At 39.5% G+C, this 18,453-nt stretch overlaps 1 protein-coding gene and 1 long non-coding RNA gene across 3 annotated transcripts in view; one reads left to right on the top strand and one right to left on the bottom strand.

Moving 5' to 3' along the window:
* The window catches only part of wdr66 (WD repeat domain 66), a 31,697-nt gene extending 21,122 nt beyond the window's left edge, over positions 1–10,575 (top strand). For both annotated transcript variants that reach the window (XM_002937703.5, XM_031892615.1), the window contains exons 17-22: positions 1,539–1,702; positions 3,578–3,668; positions 4,691–4,834; positions 8,222–8,450; positions 8,964–9,065; positions 9,306–10,575. In XM_002937703.5, the coding sequence (XP_002937749.2) occupies positions 1,539–1,702; positions 3,578–3,668; positions 4,691–4,834; positions 8,222–8,450; positions 8,964–9,065; positions 9,306–9,442 (867 nt within the window). In that variant the 3' untranslated portion in view covers positions 9,443–10,575. The remainder of the gene's footprint in view (positions 1–1,538; positions 1,703–3,577; positions 3,669–4,690; positions 4,835–8,221; positions 8,451–8,963; positions 9,066–9,305) is intronic.
* Positions 1,419–6,863, bottom strand: LOC116407494. The gene is made up of 2 exons (XR_004220353.1): positions 6,368–6,863; positions 1,419–1,679 (listed from the first exon to the last, which is right to left on the bottom strand). It is a non-coding gene; the product is annotated as an uncharacterized LOC116407494 (long non-coding RNA).
* Positions 10,576–18,453: the final 7,878 nt, after the last annotated feature.

Here is an 18,453-nt window from a genome sequence, read left to right as displayed (position 1 = left end):
TAGAACAGCCCTCCCCTTTTGAAGTCGAACACTCCACTGTTGGTTTTCCATTGGCAGCCATTTCAGAAGCCATTGTGAATCTAGTGGTACATGTTAATTAGCTTAATGACTATGCTAATTATAATGCCTAGCTAGTTAAAGCACTTCAGTGTTGCTTTTGGAGTGCCTGCTGATTAGAACTGGCAGCGGAGTGTTTGATTATGCCATATTTATTTAGGTCTGCTTGAAAGGGGGGCCCAGTGTCACACGCAGGGGCCCACCAAAAACCTTACATTCACACCTATTAGATGCAGGCAGTACTAAATGAATAGATGTTATATAGGCCTAGGCAGCAATAAAGACGATCTGATTGAAATAGTCTTTTGTTGTGGCCAGGGGCGTATTTATATATAGGCACTCGAGGGCCTGTGCTTAGGGCGCAGCTTTTGGGGAGCGACCCTATATAATAGATTTTCTTTTTATAGAAAAAAATTTGAAAAATCCCCCAGCCACTGTCAGAGAGTTCCTGCAGAAATCTGGAGATGAAGCTGGGGGGGGGGGGGGGGGGGTGGCAGAGATGTGTGGAAGGGATGCCACTTCCATCGACTAGGGGATGCATCTGGTGCCTAGGGTGGCCTTGGTTGTGGCCTTGAAGAAAATATTCTGGCTCCAACTCTGCACTCTCCTGCTTGTGGCTATGTTTCCACACAGTACCATATGCTGTGAGTACCTGTCTTAAGACCGTGTGCTATCGATTCTGTTTCCAAACCTTTATTGCTTCTGAGACCTATGCATTGACTCCTTCAACAGAATATAATTCCTGGATGTACCTAGAGCAGCACAGGTGAATGAATCATTAACAAGAATTTGCTAGAAATGATCTATCTGCAAATCAAGTTCACATTTAGTCACTTGGAAACTTTCCTCCACCATATTCTTTATAGGACATGTCAACCCCAAAAATATTTTTTTTGCCTAATAAAAGAAGACATAATTCTAAGCAATTTTCCAATATCAATTTATTAAAAATTATTAGTGCTTTAAAAGTTATTTGTTAATGTAATTGCTATAGAGAGCAGCATTTGCTGAACTCCTGGTTGTTACTTTTTAAACAATGTTGCAAGTGCCAGGCTCCTCCAGCAAGTCAGGGCTGTCCATCTGCTGCCTTGTGTTACAAAAACCATTACAGATATGTAATGAATGTATATTACAAAGTTGCTTAAAATTAAGTTTTCTTTATTAGGCAAAAATTCTTTTTGGGGTTGACATGTCTTTTAATTCTTCTTTGACTGTTTTTTCCCATAAAAGACAAGGGGAAATCAAAAGTAGTAATGTAAAACTGTTGTGTTCAGCTACAAAACATTATCATGTTTATCTGCAGTTTCCTTTCTGCTGATCATAGGTAGGCAGTGTATTATCATGTGAGCACTATTTAGAAGCAGTTTGCAAAAATCTATTTACTATTTGTAAAACATCTCATTTCAAAGAAGTCAAATTCGGAGTATTTCCCGCGTATCCATTGCTACTTGACACCAAATCTTTTTATGATTCCTGTTCAGGTTGGGCTTCAGATCTTGCCGCTTGATGGAAACCCACACAAGTCCATGTCCCTTATATGCCATCCAGATGGTGTGAGCAACCTTGCCTGTTCATATGATGGTTGCTTTGTTTTTACTGCTGGAGGAGATGACTGTACAGTGCTGATGTGGAAGACAAATTTACAGTAAGTACAAAGAGTGCTTAAATGAAATTCAAGTGGTACAACATCCTTATAATATAATCTTAAGCAAACAACACAGGAACAATTTGTGCTCAATATGTCAATATTATTTTTCCTTTAACTGATGTATTGCTTCAGGCCCTTTGTGTATCACAACCCTTCCTGCTACTGTCCATTTCTTGCAGAATCTGTTTCTACTGTATTGTTATATCCTTAAAATTCCTTGAATAACCTGTAAAATATATACGTATTGATAGTGCTTACTAATGTTATCAGCTATAACTGGTACTTAGTGATGTCACTTGTTCCACAATATTCAGTGACTATGTTAAACTTCTAACTTACTAGTGGTAGAGGTCAGTCTGCAATACACAAGTGCCAAAATGCATGGTTACTTTGTTTGCAGCAGGAAATTATGTAAATCCATTCATAAATTATTTATATCTCAAGAATTACTGGACATTCTCTAGAATTTGAGCAATCACAGTTTCTGTTAAAGGTATGTGGCAAAAAAGGTCATTATGTTTTCTGCTTCAAACCCATTTTCTGTGGAGAAAGCACTTTAATGTCACAAGGGACTACTAGAGTAACCTTTGTAAGTTAGACTGGGCATGAACACTTTGCTGCTTCTAGTGTACAGTGCTGTAGAATAAGTTAATCCTGTATATAAAGTAATCCTTTGTAGCAAGGCCGCTCCTGCTAGAGGTAGCAGTATGCGGCAGTTTAGTAAGGGCTGGTAATGTTAAGAGCTAAAATTTGTTTTAAAATAGCATTCAGGGCTGTATTTTGGGACCCTGCTGCCCTAGCACTGCAGCCCATCCTTAACCCTCTTAGTGTGTGTGTTTGGGAGGGACAGCATCAGCAAACAGCCTAAAGAGGTCAGGCCCCAATTTGTGGAAAGGCCTGGCCAGGCCTAAAGCTGGCCATACACGCACCGATACTATCGTACGAAACCTCGTTCCGTACGATATTCGGTGCATGTATGGCATGTCGGCGAGTCGACCGATATCGCAGGAAGCTGCTGATATCGGACGACTCGCCGATCGGCCAGGTTAGAAAATTTTGATCGGGCGCCATAGAAGGCGCCTGACCAAAATCTGCCATCAGGGCTGAATCGGCAGAAGGAGGTAGAAATCCTATTGTTTCTACCTCATCTGCTGTTTCAGCCCTGACTGTGTGTGGCGGATCTGACGATGTTTCGTGCGACCATCGGTCGCACAAAACATCGTCAGATCGCCACGTGTATGGCCAGCTTAAGGCAGAATTCCCCCAACTTGCCTCACTGATAGGGAGTTGCACCAAGCTTTCAAATCTCCTGTCCCCAGTGCAGCTAGGTAGAAGGGGGTAAGAACAGCTTCAGGTTGGTTATTGCGTGTGTGCGTGTGCGTGGGGGGGGTCATTAGTAAGCATTCACTGTCCAGCCTAAGGGCGCATACATTAGAAATTCAGCAATGCAGGCAGTGGGGGTGTAGAATCGCCCCAGCTCTGTAGAATTACTCTGTTAAAGCATATACATGTTGAAGTGTTGACCAATTTCATAGTTATAAATGCTACTGGTACCAAATTTCACAACTTTTAATATCATATTAGTTACCAAAGGTTCACTGCTGATCAGGCCCGGACTGGCAATCTATGGATTCAGGCAAATGCCAGAGGGGCTGCTGTAAGATGCCATATATATTTATTGCCATAGATATTTATTGGGCTGGTGGGGGCTGTTTGGACCTCTGTGTACTTGCAATGCCAGGGCCTATTTTGGCTCCCAGTCCAGACGTGCAGCTGATCAGCGCTTGCTTTCCCTGTCTTTTTGACGGATTTATAATTTTATTGGATGTTTTCTGGTTACACAATGCTCATGTCTCTTTGTTTGTGTTACAGGGCACTCGAGTCTGTTTCTTCCCTTGGTGGGGATGGTCTGACCCCCTTCTATGGCCTGCTGCAAGGAGGAAGAGAGGGGTTATTATTTAAGGTTAGAAAAAGTAGTCATGGGGGCTAAATAACATTTATTTAGTTACAATAACTGACCAGATTTTTCTTTTCATTTTCTATCTAATTGCTTATTGGTTGGTATGGGTTATGGCACTGGTGTAGTGTAGTACCAATGTTAGTAAATGAGCACCATGGTCTCTGTAAATTTGTTGTAAAAAATAGCGTTTCTGTGTATGCTTTTTTTTTTTACAATAATTTTGATCTTTACAGAATTTCAACTGGTGTACCTATATTTACCTTTGCCTTTTTCTGCCTTATTGACAATATAGCTTGTGATGCCAAATTAGACATGACAAATCAAGGTTATCTTAAAGGAACAGTAACGCCAAAAAATGAAAGTGTATGAAAGTAATTAGAATATAATGTACTGCTGCCCTGCACTGGTACAACTGGTGTGTTTTCCCCAGAAACTTATATAAACAAAGTTGCTCTGTAGCAATGGGGGCAGCCATTCAAAGGAGAAAAGGCACAGGCACATAGCAGATAACAGATAAAACACTATTGTATTCTACAGAACTTATCTGTTATCTGCTATGTAACCTGTGCCTTTTCTCCTTTTTTCCAGCTTGAATGGCTGCCCCTGTGGCTACACAGCAGCTTATTATATAAACTATATTAGCGTTACTGTAGCAAATACACAACTTTTACCAGTGCAGGGCAACAGTACATTATATTTTAATTGATTTAAACTGTTACTGTTCCTTTAAACAGAAATGGGGGGGGGGGGGCAAAGGGGATTAAAAGTGTCAGATTTTTATTGCCCCAGAGTGGAAATGAACTAGATTAATAAGTGACCCCAGTGAAAATGGCAGTAAAATTTTCTTTTTAGTATTTAATTAAATTGTATACCTAGATTTTTTTTTATAGTCCCATTATTCAAATATGACCATAGATTTGCCCAGGAATTATAATGCATGCAAAATATTGTAAAACAGAGCACCCCCTAACAATGCTTGATGCCTTATTTTTTCAGACTTGTTTTACATTGTGTTATTCAAACAGGAGCTGGAAAATTACTTCTACTATGCACAGCTACGGCACCAAGGGATTGATACAATGGAGACCAGACAAGTGTCAACTCATATTCCCTTGAAGGAAGTTCCTTTTATCATGCGCGCACTTGGATATTATCCATCAGAGCAAGAGGTTGTTAAATGTACTTTTCAGAATCATCCATATTGAATGTACATTTCTAAAGCCAGTAATATTAGATTTATATAAAATGCAGCCCTCTTATTCTAAAGAATAAGGTTAAAGCCATCTTGAGTAAAACTTTTGGAAAAGTGAATGAATTCAGAACGGTGTAACATCTATGTATTATACTTTATGAAAAGTTAAAAGAAAATGTATGAGATTTATGATTGATGCCTTTTTATAGCAAAGCGTTATGTTATTACATTTCCAGTGCTAAAATGTAGATACAATTGCTGTACTAACTGTATTTTCAAGTAGTCAAAGCTTGTTTTTTTACTATACTACGAGCTAGTTCAACTCTATTGAAAGATGATATATTTGAGCCAACGAGAGGGTTTGTAATAAAATGACTTCATTAACGGGGTCCTCCACCCAAAAAAAACAGTAAAAGAAAATGTAATTCTGAGCATGTTTCCAGTATATAGGAATAAATATTCATTTTTTTTTAAAGTAATTTGAAATTTTAGTTCCACCTGGTAGAAATGACAATGCATTTTATACATAGCCCCCTCATCTCAGGGCACCATAACGTTTGGGACAATTGGCTTCACAGGTGTTTGTGATTAATCACGTGTGTTTTATTGCTTCATTAGTGCAGGGATAAGATACCTAGGCTGCTTCTGCCATTTGGAGTCTGCAGTTGTCAATGTTCAACATGAGGAGAAAAGCTGTGGCAATGAAAGTCAAGGAAGCTATTATGAGGCTGAAAAACAACAATGAAACCATTATAGACATCGGTCAAACCTTAGGGCTCTGGTACACGGGGAGATTAGTCGCCCGCGACAAATCTCCCTGTTCGCGGGCGACTAATCTCCCCGAGTTGCCATCCCACCGGCGACAATGTAAGTCGCCGATGGGATGGCACACGCGACGTCGTGATTTTGGCAAATTGCCGAAAATGCCTCGTGAGGCAACTTCGGCGATATGCCGAAATCGCCTGCGAAGCGTGTGCCATGGCACCGACGACTTACATTGTCGCCGGTGGGATGGCAATTCAGGGAGATTAGTCGCCCGCGAACAGGGAGATTTGTTGCGGGCGACTAATCTCCCCGTGTGCCAGAGCCCTTAGGATTACCGAAATCAACTGTCTGGAATATCATTAAGAAGGAAGAATGCACTAGTGAGCTATTTAATCGCAAAGGGACTATAGGCCAAGGCTGCTGATGACAGAAGAATCCTCTCTGTAGTAAAGAAAAATTAAAACGCCTGGCCAACAGATCAGAAACACTCTTCAGGGAGCAGGTGTGTCTATCTGCAGAAGACTTCATGAACAGAAACATGAACAGAGGCTACAATGCAAGATACAAACCACTAGTTAGCCACAAAAATGGCCAGATTACAGTTTGTAAAAAAATACCTAAAAGAGCCTGCAGAATTCTGGAAGAAGGTGTTATGGACAGACAAAACCAAGATTAATGTGTATCAGAGTAAAGGCAAGAGGAAAATGTGGATATGAAAAGGAACTGTCCAAAATCCAAAGCTTACCAGCTTATCTGTGACATCTTATGGCTTGGGCATGCATGTATGGCTGCCACAGGTACTGGCACACTTATCTTCACTGATGATGTAACTTCTCATGGCAGTTGCACAATTAATTCTGAGGTGTATAGAAACATCTTATCTGCATAAGTTCCAGTAAATGCCTCTAAACTCATTGGATGGCGGTTCATTGTGCAACAAGATAATTATCCTAAACATACTGCTAAGGCAACAGGGGAGTTTCTCAAAGATAAAAAAAAAAAATGGAAAATTATTGAATGGCCAAGCCAGATATAAACCCAATTAAGCATGCCTTCCATATGCTGATAAGTAAACGTAAAGGGACAAGCCCCCAGAACATGCAGCAGTTGAAGGTGGCCGCAGTAGAGGTTTGGCAGAGTATTACCAGGGAAGATACGCAGCACCTGGTGATGTCTATGAATCACAGACTTCAAGCAGTCATTGCATGCAAGGGATATGGAACAAAGTACTAAACATGACGGCTTTAATATACCTACCATTACTTTGTCCCAAACATTATGGTTATGGAGATACAAAATAGAAAGATGTATAATCAGACTTACAGCTCTCTGCAAAGTGATGCCATATGATCCCATATAAACCCTACACACCAGAAAAAACTTCCTTAGGGAGGTATTATAGTTAAAAAAGCATTTTATTCATCAAAAGCATGATGTTAAAAAGTTTTTATACTTTAACAATATATATCCATCAAGAAACAAGTACATACATACCACACCGCAATTTGATTGAAAAAAAGAGAATATGAAGGCAGATACTCTGGATGAGAGAGAGCTCCCTTGACAAAGGCGTTTGAGCCGAAACGTTGGGGTATTCTCTCATCCAGAGTATCTGCCTTCATATTCTCTTTTTTTCAATCAAATTGCGGTGTGGTATGTATGTGATCGAGGATGACAGTAGTTGCACTTCAGCAATGGGCTGTTGGTGATAAAAAGTTAATGGTTTCTGAAACTGGGGAATGATATAAAGGTAATAATAATGGTCTATTCTTGACTGTCTAGTTTGTGATGAGTGGATTAGGCAAGTGGCAGAACCTGTTTTACTGATGTTAATGATGGTAATCATCTGTGCTAAGCCTTTATTAATGCAGTAATGGATAATTTCCTGTTATGTTTGTATATAATCTGTACAAACTTAGGGAAGGCTTGGTATTACATTTGGGAAGAAGGGACACTTGGTAATTATTTTAAGAATTCACTTTTTCCTCATACACAATAAAAGCAACTTATTTGGCAGGGTGACCAAACAAATAGAACTTTACCAAGCACACATAGTACATAGATCAACTGAATTCACCTGCTCAAAGCATACAAATACATTCTGATGAATTTTGACTGTCAGGAATCTTTTCCTGTTATATAAGGGCTGATTATTAAATTCTGATGCTAATTGAATTGGTTTCAGTGCTGCCATGTACTAAAAACCTGAACTATTAAAAAATCAGGTTTATATTGTGTCATTGTGTCCCTAAGCTCATGTGACAGCAGCACAGAGCATGTGCAGTGAATCAGCAGAAGATGGGGGGCTACTGGGGCATCTTTGGAGGCACAGATCTTCCCTGATAAAGGGCTGTGGTTGCCTTGGGCTGGTACAGAAACCCAAAACATAATGTACAACATTTCTGCCCTACTTCTTTAGTTAGGCTTTAGTTCTTCTTTAAGTGAGCAGAAAAGATCTTTGGTACAAAACTGGCCTATAGTTTATAAATTATAGTTACAAATCACCTAATTTATGGAGATTACAGTGAGTAATTGTGGAGGTAAAATCCTGGGTAAAGGAAGCTATGAAGTGTGTATCTAATTGACAATCCTTTTACAGGTGGAAAACATGCTGAATGAAGTCAAATTCAGTGAATACGTGGATACAGGAAAGCAAGTTACTTGCATCAGCTTAGAAGAGTTGATAAAACTTTATATTAATCATAGACCAGCCTTTGGACTTTTTATGGAAGAAATACAGTGGGCTTTCCAAGTACTTGGCTTTACTAATGGTGATGGAAAGCAAACAATTAACAGGGGAGACTTTTTACAGATACTTCAATCAAGAGGTAAGGAGACATCACAAACCAGCAGGGAGCGAGCACATGATGGCTGTTAGGGAAAGGGTGCACTAAGCACAGGGTCCGCTTCTTCTTCTGTTCCTTTATGCTTCTGTGTCTGGCTGTAGTGATAGGCTACATGGAGCGAAGATCAAACTGAAAATGCTTTTGCTTTTCAGGCAGATCTCCACTCTGTGTAGCTGAACTCAGACCAATGCTGTGTCAGTAAAGCTAGACACAGGAGCATATAGGAGCAGATACAAAAACCTACAAATCACAGACGAAGATACGCTGACTCTAGGGGGTGTATTTATTAACATTGAAGACGAACAGCACCGGTGATGTTGCCCATAGCAACCAATCAGATCTTTGCTTTTCTTTTTTAACTTGTAGGTGGCCATTAAAATCTAACTGCTGATTGGTTGCTATGGGCAACATCACCGGTGCTGCTTGTCTTCAATGTTAATACACCCCTAAGTGTGCTCTTGGCTTTTAACTGATTTCAATCTATTCTCTCCTTAGGTGAGCATTTGACTGAAGAAGAAATTGCTGAATATCTTAGTACTTTGTTGGGATTGAATCCAGAAGGAGGGAGCTCAGAAATGGGTAGCTACGACTCTACAGGTATGTAATGGCTCAGAATAAAGATATAGTTATACGGCTTTTACTAAAATGTTTGTTTAGAAATGTACCCTTGTAACTGAAAAAAGATACCACTCAGTGCCACCATAACACACATTTTTACCTTGTTTTTTAACTGGCATTATAAAGAACAGGCACTACATTTTTTTCTAAATACCGCATTATTATATTTACTTCCAGTTGACAGCAATAAAATTCAACACAAAATGATCTTTTCTGCAGGTGCTGCAGATCTGCTGGAGCAAGGAATCCCAGAAGAGATTACCACAGATATGTTTGCTGCAGACATTCTTGGTCTACCTTTCCAAGTTAATGGGAACTATGAAGAGCACACCGTAACAAAAGAGACTGCTTCTTAGGAGTCAATAATAAGTTATATTTTTTCCTGCTCCTTATTAACCTAGTAACGAACCAGGCTGCCAACACCTCTCATTGAACTAGATGTTATATGTGTATACGTATGTACAACAATGTTTTGTAGAAGACTTATGTTAAGAAGTGGTAGACAAAAGAATATTCATCTTGTTCTGCTCGATGTAAAAACACCTATTGAAATCTGTTCAAATAATTAATGGTACCATTGCAGCTGTGTTTTCAAGCTTTTTGAGGTAATAGTGTGCAATTAAAGCCCTCTAGTTACATCATTACAAAAATACTATAAACAGAATTTTAATTAATACCCTAGACAAAAGAGTTACTCCTCTACAGATTAACAAAATAGCTCTAAAGTAAAAAAAAAAAAATAATTATATCACCAATGTAATAACTCTTTTTAGTGTTTCTGAAACAAATAGCAATTGGTCATAAGTTGCAGATAGATGAAAAAGGAGCACCTGTGCAGTTACATATTCTAATCAGCAATTAGTTGTGATTAGACTAAAACATATTAGTAAATGAAAGCAGATGTCAAATTGTCTGTGTAACTGCACTGGTGCAGTTAAAGCAGAAGGAAAGTCTAAGTCACTTGGGGGTGCCAAAATGTTAGGTACCCCCAAAGTAACTGTAATCGCTTACCTTGTACCCCGAGCTGGTGCCGCTGTTAGTAGAAAACCACACCAGCCCGGGGTAGCTGCAGCGAGTGCGTCCTTCTTCCATATGTCTTTTGCCGGCAAAATCCCTGGGCTGGTGCTTGCGCATTAGAGTGAAAAGCCGACTTTGTTGTTAAAGTTCAGCTTTTAACTCTACTGCGCATGCACAAGCGTGTAAACAAGGAAGAGGAAACACTCGCAGCTACCCCGGGCTGGTGCGTTTTTCTCCTAACATATTTGTTAACCAATAAATGCTATCTGCCGATTGGCTGTTGTACATTATTAGAAATGCTGCAATTTTTATTACATAACACCTTTACTGCTGCCTACCTATATGTTGATTGTAGAGAATAAAATACAAAAAAATGCACCTTTTTTTCTGATCCCCTTTAAAGCTCTTATTGATGTAAAGGGTGATTCTATAAAATATTAAATTGTGGGGTCTGACTACTTTTGCAAATTCATATTTTATTTATTTTTGTTCTATTATCTTTTTTTATTATTAAAAAATGGGGTTTCAGTGCTTGAAAAAAATTACAGAGAACAAAATTTTACTTGACAGTTTCACTTAATGGTTTATGATGTCACTTTCTATACATGATGATGCCACTTCTAGTAACATATCAGAGTTGATAAAAAAAAATGGGGGTTGCAGGTGCAGATGTGAGTCTCAGGCCAGGTGATGTATTTCAACATAGGTTTTTTATATAGTAAAATGAGAATATTAGTCAAGGGTCTGAATAATTTTGCAAGCCTATCTATCTTTATAAAGTTGCATTCCCTTAAAACTGGATCGCAAGATCTAAAAGGTAGTGACAAGTGGCAGATGGGAATGGACCGCAGTGGCATGACTAGAGGGCCCGGACTATTGGTAGGCAGACAGAAGAGGTAAGTGCCTCTTCTGCCGACCCCTAGTTCCGGTCCTGGGTATAATACATACAGTGAAGGTGCTCTGCACTCCAGTATTCCTGTTACTTAAAGGACATGTAAAGCCTACATTTACCTACAATGTATATCAGTTGGGCACATCTCCCCCACCCAAATGGCATCATTTGTACTGCATATATCCCCAACGCTTGCCAGCACCATCACATTTTCCTGAAACAACAGCTTTCACCTGGTGGCCATTTTTCCTCTGATACATAATCAGTTACATTTAAATCTGCAAACAGCATACACACACACAGACCCTTATTCAGCATACATTTCATCAAGAATACAGACTCACACAGGCAGAACTGTATCTGATAAAAGTTCTGCTTTGTTTGAGCACTGTAATGGTAAAGCTGAGCTCAGGAGAAAGAAATTGCAGCAGACAGCTAGAGCTGAGTTTCTATGGGAACAGCAATGCCATCTCTTCACTGGCTGCTAGACTGGGGGCGTGTTTAGTAATCTGAGCTTAAAACAACTGAGGATGCCCACAAGCCAACAGCCAAAGCAAATTCCTGAGGGAGGGGGCCGAGTGGGTTACAGGAGGAGAAGGAAATCTAAGTGATTAAGGAGATGTTGCAGCCTTACTATTAACCTCTGGACAACCAGTGTGGCAGGTATTGAAAGATTTTAAAGAGGCTTTTCCCTGATTAAATTTTTGTGTGTGGGGTTTACATGTCCTTTAAAGTCCATTATTCCATAAATTTCACAATCATTTCCCCCAGTGCTTTCAACTAAGCCCAAACGGTCAGCCTCATTATACTGACTGGTCTTGCTCCAGCTCAGATTAGGTCTTTCTCTGGTATTGCTTACTTTTCTTTTTCCCCCACTGAAATAAAAATTGTACTTGTTTCTATTTGGGTATTAATAGTTCACTGCTCCCCCCCCGCACTCGACTGTCCGGCTGCATCCTCTTCTACTGGCCCCAGCTCGCCGCTGCATGCGCTAGTTATACAGCGCGTTGCCATAGCAACCGGACGCTTGCAGGTCTGTCAGAAGGGGAGCGCGCCTGCTTGTGCTGAAGAGGGACATGTGAGCATGCGCCGCCTACAGTTCTAGTAGGGTCGTTGCAGGAGCGATGCATTATGGGAATCCTCTTTACTCAGCTCAGCGTTTTTTTTTCCTGATCATCTGAACGATGGCAATTTGGGGAGACTTAAGGGCATTATTGAGACCAATTGCCCCAGCTTCCCTGCCCACATGGTCTGGCTCCGAATTGTCTTCTAACCCAGATAAGTGTATCACTTTCCCACAGTCCCTTGTTGCATGTTTAATTAAGGGTCTCTGTGTGGACCCAAGGCCAAATGTTGCCAGGTTGGACCCTGGACATGCCAGTGAAATACTGCTCTGACATGACATGTATACATTTTTAAAAATGGGTTTTTAGTTACAAGGTTACGATCATAAAATTGCCCCATACTATTTACCTCTGATCATAGTTTTTATAAACTAGCATCTGCCTTCATAGTTACAATTCTTGGTAAAAGTGGCAAAAAAAAGTGGCACCTGTTTTGACCCTAATAGTTCATGCCAATAAATGAAAAACATTTGTATATTAAGATACCATGATTTTTTATATCTACATGGCTTAGTTATCATCAATTACAGTTAATTTCTTATTAGTACAGAAGAAAAAGCAAATCAATCAGAAACATGGAATTGGTTTTCTTAATTAAAATTGATGTATTTCAGAGCTTTTTTGATAACTATATATAGATTGAGCTAGGGTTGCCACCCCTCTAGTTTTAAACCCAGTTTTTCAAAGTGCTGCCCAGTGCAGGCAATTGAGTCTAAGTGATGCAATTACCCCTCCCCTGGTGTCATAACCCCACCCAACATTGTGCCTACCCCCCAGCATCACTGCCTCACCCCGTTGTCTGAGTTTAGACACCTGCAAGTGTGGCAACCCTAGTCTTATGAACTATGCATTGATCTCAAGCCTGGTCATCCCCCAATGTAGATTTCAGAAGGGAGACGAAAACGCATTTTGTAGTATTCCTAAACCTGTCCCTTTTATGTTGCTCCTATGCACATATTTGCAGAATTAACCAATGCATGTTTTACATGTGGCAATTCCAATGGATACAGAGGGGTAAGTATTATTGGGAACTTTGTCACCTGTGGGAGATTTCCTGCTGAGCGACATAGTGCCCTGTAATTGCCATAGCACCTACATAGTTGAGTTGGGTTGAAAAAAGAGTTCAACCTTTCCAAACAAACCCCAATGGACACACATAGACCCATACTGACCTATCTATCCACTCACATACATAAACCATATATACCAACATCAATACTAATTGTAGATTTCAGTATCACAAAAGCCTTGGATATCATGCTTGTTCAAGAACATATCCAAGCCCCTCTTAAAGGTGCAGTTCAGTGTAAAACTAAAACTGGGTAAAATAGTTAAGACTGCACAAAATAAAAAATATTTGCAATATTAAATAAAAATGTAATCTATAAAGGCTGGAGTGGGCAAATGTCTAACATAATGGCCAGGACTCTACTTCCTGCTTTCAGCCCTTTAACCTCTTAGTTAGTCAGTGACTTTAGGGCAGGGATCCCTAACCTTTTATATCCGTGAGCCACATTTAAATGGAAAAAGTGTTGGGGAGCAACACAAGCATGACAAATGTTTCTGTTTCGCATTATACTTGGTATTTATGCAACCAAAACTTGACTCCTTACCAGAAATTTAAAATTAAGCAACTGCTTTTAGGCCCCGGAGAGCAATATCCAAGGGATTGATGAGCAACATGTTTATCATTAGCCACTGGTTGGGGAAGACTGCATTAGAGGGAGCAACATGGGACATAACTGTTCAGTTAATTTGTGGGCATACAGGTCAGATCCATATGCAAACTGAACAGTTATGTCCCATATGCCCCCCCCCTCAAGTCACTGATTGGTTACTGACTCCTAACAGCTTAGAGAACTGTAAATCAGGAAGTAGTGTAATGGCCATTATGTTAGACAGCTGCTCACTATAGCCCTTTATAGATTACATTTTTGCCTAACTAACTATATTGAAAACATTTTTTATTGCGTGCAGTCTGTCTGTTTAACCCAGTTTATTTTTACATTGAACTGTTCCTTTAAAGGATGGAATCTGCCATCACAACCTCACTGCTCTCATCGTGAAAAAACGCTTACACTGCTTCAAATGAAAGTTCCGTTCTTCTAATCTAAAGGGGTGGCTGGTGAGCTGATTGTTTTTATGGGGAAAAATAACATGCCCCATATGCCTATAATCCCCTCTAATGTACTTGTACAGAGTAATCATGTCCCCTTGCAAGCGCTTTTTTCCCCAGATACCAACCCCAACCTCGACAGTCTAACCTCATAGCTTAAATCTTCCATCCCCTTTACCAGTTTAGTTGCACATCTCTGCACTCTTTTCAGGTCATTAATATACTTTTTAATGGAGCCCAAAACTGCACTGCATATTCAAGGTGAGGCCTTAACAGGGACCTATAAAGATGCAAGACGGCACTTTATTTCCTTTAGTAGCCACCAGTGTCGGACTGGCCCACCAGGATACAAGGAAAACTCCCAGTGGGCTCAGGTGTCAGTGGGCCCTCCTGATCCTGACCATTTGGACTGTTTCATGGTCATTCCCTATTCCTAAATGAGAACAAAGAGGAGAAATAGATGAAAGAATAGACTCTATCATGTAAATAAATGAGACTAGGAGAATAAAGAGGTTGGGCAAAGAAAGGAGAAAAAAAAATTTGGAGAGTGGGCCTAGGGTCTAAGGTTTTCTGGTGGGCCCCTGAGGTCCCAGTCCAACACTGGTAGCCACTGAATGACACCGCCTAGAGTTAATTTGTTATCTACAAAAATCCCCAGATCCTTTGCAATTAAGGATCCCCCCAACACATTACTATTTAGTGTATAACTTGCATTTATATTATTTCTACTAAACTGCATAACGTTGAACTTTTCAACACTGAACCTCATTTTCCAATTTGCTGCCCAGTTTTCCAGTTTTGTCAAATCGCTCTGCAAAGCGGCAGCATCCTGCATGGAACTTATAGTTTTGCACAATTTAGTATCAGCTGCAAAAATGGAAACAGTACTCTCTATGCCCTCCTCCAGGTCATTAATGAACAAGTTAAAAAGCAAAGGACCAAGGACTGACCCCTGCGGTACTCCACTAACAACTCTGGTCCAACTAGAACATGTTCTATTTACCACCACTTTCTGTAATCTATCCTTCAGCCAGTTCTCTATCCTAGTACAAATATTATGTTCCAGGCTAATATCCCTCAATTGATTCTTTACCTCTGTGCATATACACATGGAAGACTTTGCTAAAGCTGTGCAGTATCTGCACCCCTTCACTAAACCTTCCTGCCATGTTCTCAGACTTTAAATTATATCTTAAAGGAGAACTAAACCCTAAATACAAACATGGCTGGAATCTGTATTTTTGAATTTACTGCACCAACCTAAAGATTCAGAACCTCTTTAACAGTAATGCTTTAGGCCTTTGAACTTGTGCACAGGAGCTCACCATCTTAGACTTTAGTGACACTCACATGCTCAGTGTGGTCTGGGCAGCTGTTGAGAAGCTGTTGGTTTGCATCACAGGTCTTGCAAATCTGAGGCACCTAAATTGGTGAATCAGCACACATTTTTGCTCTTCAGTACTGCATGTGAATTGGCCACGCAGTGTCACTCTTTTATGATTTTTTTTATCCATTTATATATTTCACAAGGGCCTGAAGACGCTTCCCATTGCAGACCTTCAGTAAGATAAAGTTCATATAAAATTATTTTTTTCTATATTTCACCTTCAAGGAGATTCTCACTGAATCCTTTTTACACTTTTGAGTTTTGCACTTTTTTGCACTGCGTGAATGAAGCATGAACTTGGGCTTCAATGAAAAACTGTCAGTATTTGTATGTAATATTTATGTTTGCTGTATATAACTTTGTATTCTACCGCACTTTGGCATATGTTGCCACTTTATAAAGTTAAAATAGGGCAGCTATTTACATATAGACAACAGCAAGAGGTGCTCTGCACTCTCCCATTATCAATATATATAGGACATTTAGACATTCTGTGCATTAAGCTACTAAGAAATGCCCCCCTTTAAGCAAACAGCGAATGTTTGTCCTTATATTGCAATATACTTCAATCTGGCCAATAGACAACAAGAGATCCTCTGCACTCACTCATTTAAACACACTATTTAAATTTTAAACTGATTCCAAGTTGTCATTCTTTACAAAATGTGTCCATTTTTCAGATATGATCCAAAAAAATGTCCTGTGAGACTATTAGCGCCAAATAATTTTCAGCTCAAAAGTAATTACATTGTCAGAACTGGTAAAGTGTCTGTGTCCTGCCTTCTTAATTACAAGTTCTTAGGAATGTACTGATCCCAAGATTAAGACAAATCCTAGCATCTCACCCCAACCAGGCTACACAAACTATTTCCCAATAACCCTAGGCAATGTTGGAGATGCAATAGCGCCCTAGGGGACTTACCCCATATACTGGGGTTCTGGCCACATATCCAGCAACTCTGGGATGAAACCCAAATCCTACTAACAAATCTTTTCCATGATACAATTAATAAAGAAATCACTACATTCCTACTGGGCAAACCAATTGAAGGCCTTACCAAATCTCAGCAGAAACTAGTGAACCACATCCTGACCATAATAAAGATAGCGATAGCCCGCCATTCCCAGCTGGGCAGAAATCCATCGCAAAATAAATAGCAATAAGGATTTCGAATATAGAATTGCTTATCTACAGAACAGGGTACCCACATACCTTAAAGTCTGGAACCCATGGGAACTGTTAGGACAACCTAATAACCATACATACCTAGCCAACCTTGTACACTCAATATGGAATACGGTTACAATATGTTGAACTATGTTTTTAAGTTAAATAAGTTGATTTATTATTACTAACTCTTACTGAGAATGACTCTTTCTCATGTGCATAATTCACACACGTTAACACCCACTACCTGCTTCCAGGAATCACGACAAACCAATGAGAGTACACATTTTACGGGCAAGCTATATTAAAAAAGATATAAATGACTCTGAATAACTGTAAGAATGTTCATAACAGAATTATATAAACTGCACTGTACTGTACTCGCCGAATGTCAGATCTTTATATGTACTACTAAAATGTATAAAACTGCGAATACCTTTTGCTTTGTTTGTACTAAACTTTAATAAAAAATATAAGTTACAAAAAAAAGACAAATCCTAGTACTTTTTGCAAGATTTGGATGAATCTGAACCTATGTGACTTTATGGATCTGAACAAATGAATGCGAAAATTTTGGTTTACTGATTTTGTGATGTTTTGTATTTTTTCAAATTATATTATGCAAATTAAGTTCTGAATCCCATTAAATCTGGAGGACTGGGTTCAACTGAACCCAAAAATGACGGATACAGTGCACCCCTACTATTTTTTATATAATGTTGTCATTTTTACACAGAGATTATTACTTGCTGGTACCAGAGGTTAACCCTTAGTGATTTTTATTGCTGTGTTTAGCCTTGCTTTGTGTTTTTTTTATCTCCCAGTTACCCAATTAGTATGGAATGGAAATGGACTGCAGTTTAAAGCTGGAGGTGTCCTTTAGGACGGTCCTAATTTAATTACACAGCCCAGAGTCTCAGATCACTATTTAAAGGAGACATATATAAAAATGAAGAATGTACCGGTGAATTATACTCCTCTAAATATACAAGGATTGTGCTTAAAAAAGTTGTGTTTCGAACTGATTTATTGAAAAAATTCCCCCAAAACCCCACTAGTCCCGCCCATCTGTTCCAATTCCTGCTGGCTGAATTCTCTGGATGTGCAGGGGAGCCGGCGGCACTCAGTACACTGCACTGTAGGATAGGAATCAGCTAGACCTGATAGGGAACTGAAGCCTGCCTTTGTTTGTGTGAGTGCAAGGCTGTGATTGGCTCCTGCTGTGCTTCAGGCAGGGACCGTTAGGACACTCCCACCTTGCATTTGAAACAAGGACAGAGAACTGGTAAGATCTATAGGGAGCTCCAATAAAGGGGCCATTTTTACAGAGAGGATTAATTTTTAACCCAAAGTTAAAACCTGCACCATATATTATATAATTGCCTACAAAATTAGGGTTTTTTCCATTCATCCAATATGTCTACTTTAAACGTCCAACTTGGATCCACACAAAACAAAACTCAAACCACAAAACAAACTCGAATTCACAAACTTGAAAATAGATAAATAAGTCCATAAGTATGCCCTATAACACTGGAGACAAACATCGTCATGTTGCCAATAGCATCCAACCAGATCTTTGCTTTTGTTTTCTAACTTGTAGATGACCGTTTAAATCTAATTGCTGATTGGTTGCTATGGGCAACATGACAATGTTGTTTGT

This window comes from Xenopus tropicalis, chromosome 1 (assembly GCF_000004195.4).
Source record: "Xenopus tropicalis strain Nigerian chromosome 1, UCB_Xtro_10.0, whole genome shotgun sequence".
In the NCBI taxonomy this organism is placed as follows: Eukaryota; Metazoa; Chordata; class Amphibia; order Anura; family Pipidae; genus Xenopus; species Xenopus tropicalis.
This window is presented reverse-complemented; position numbering and strand designations above follow the sequence as displayed.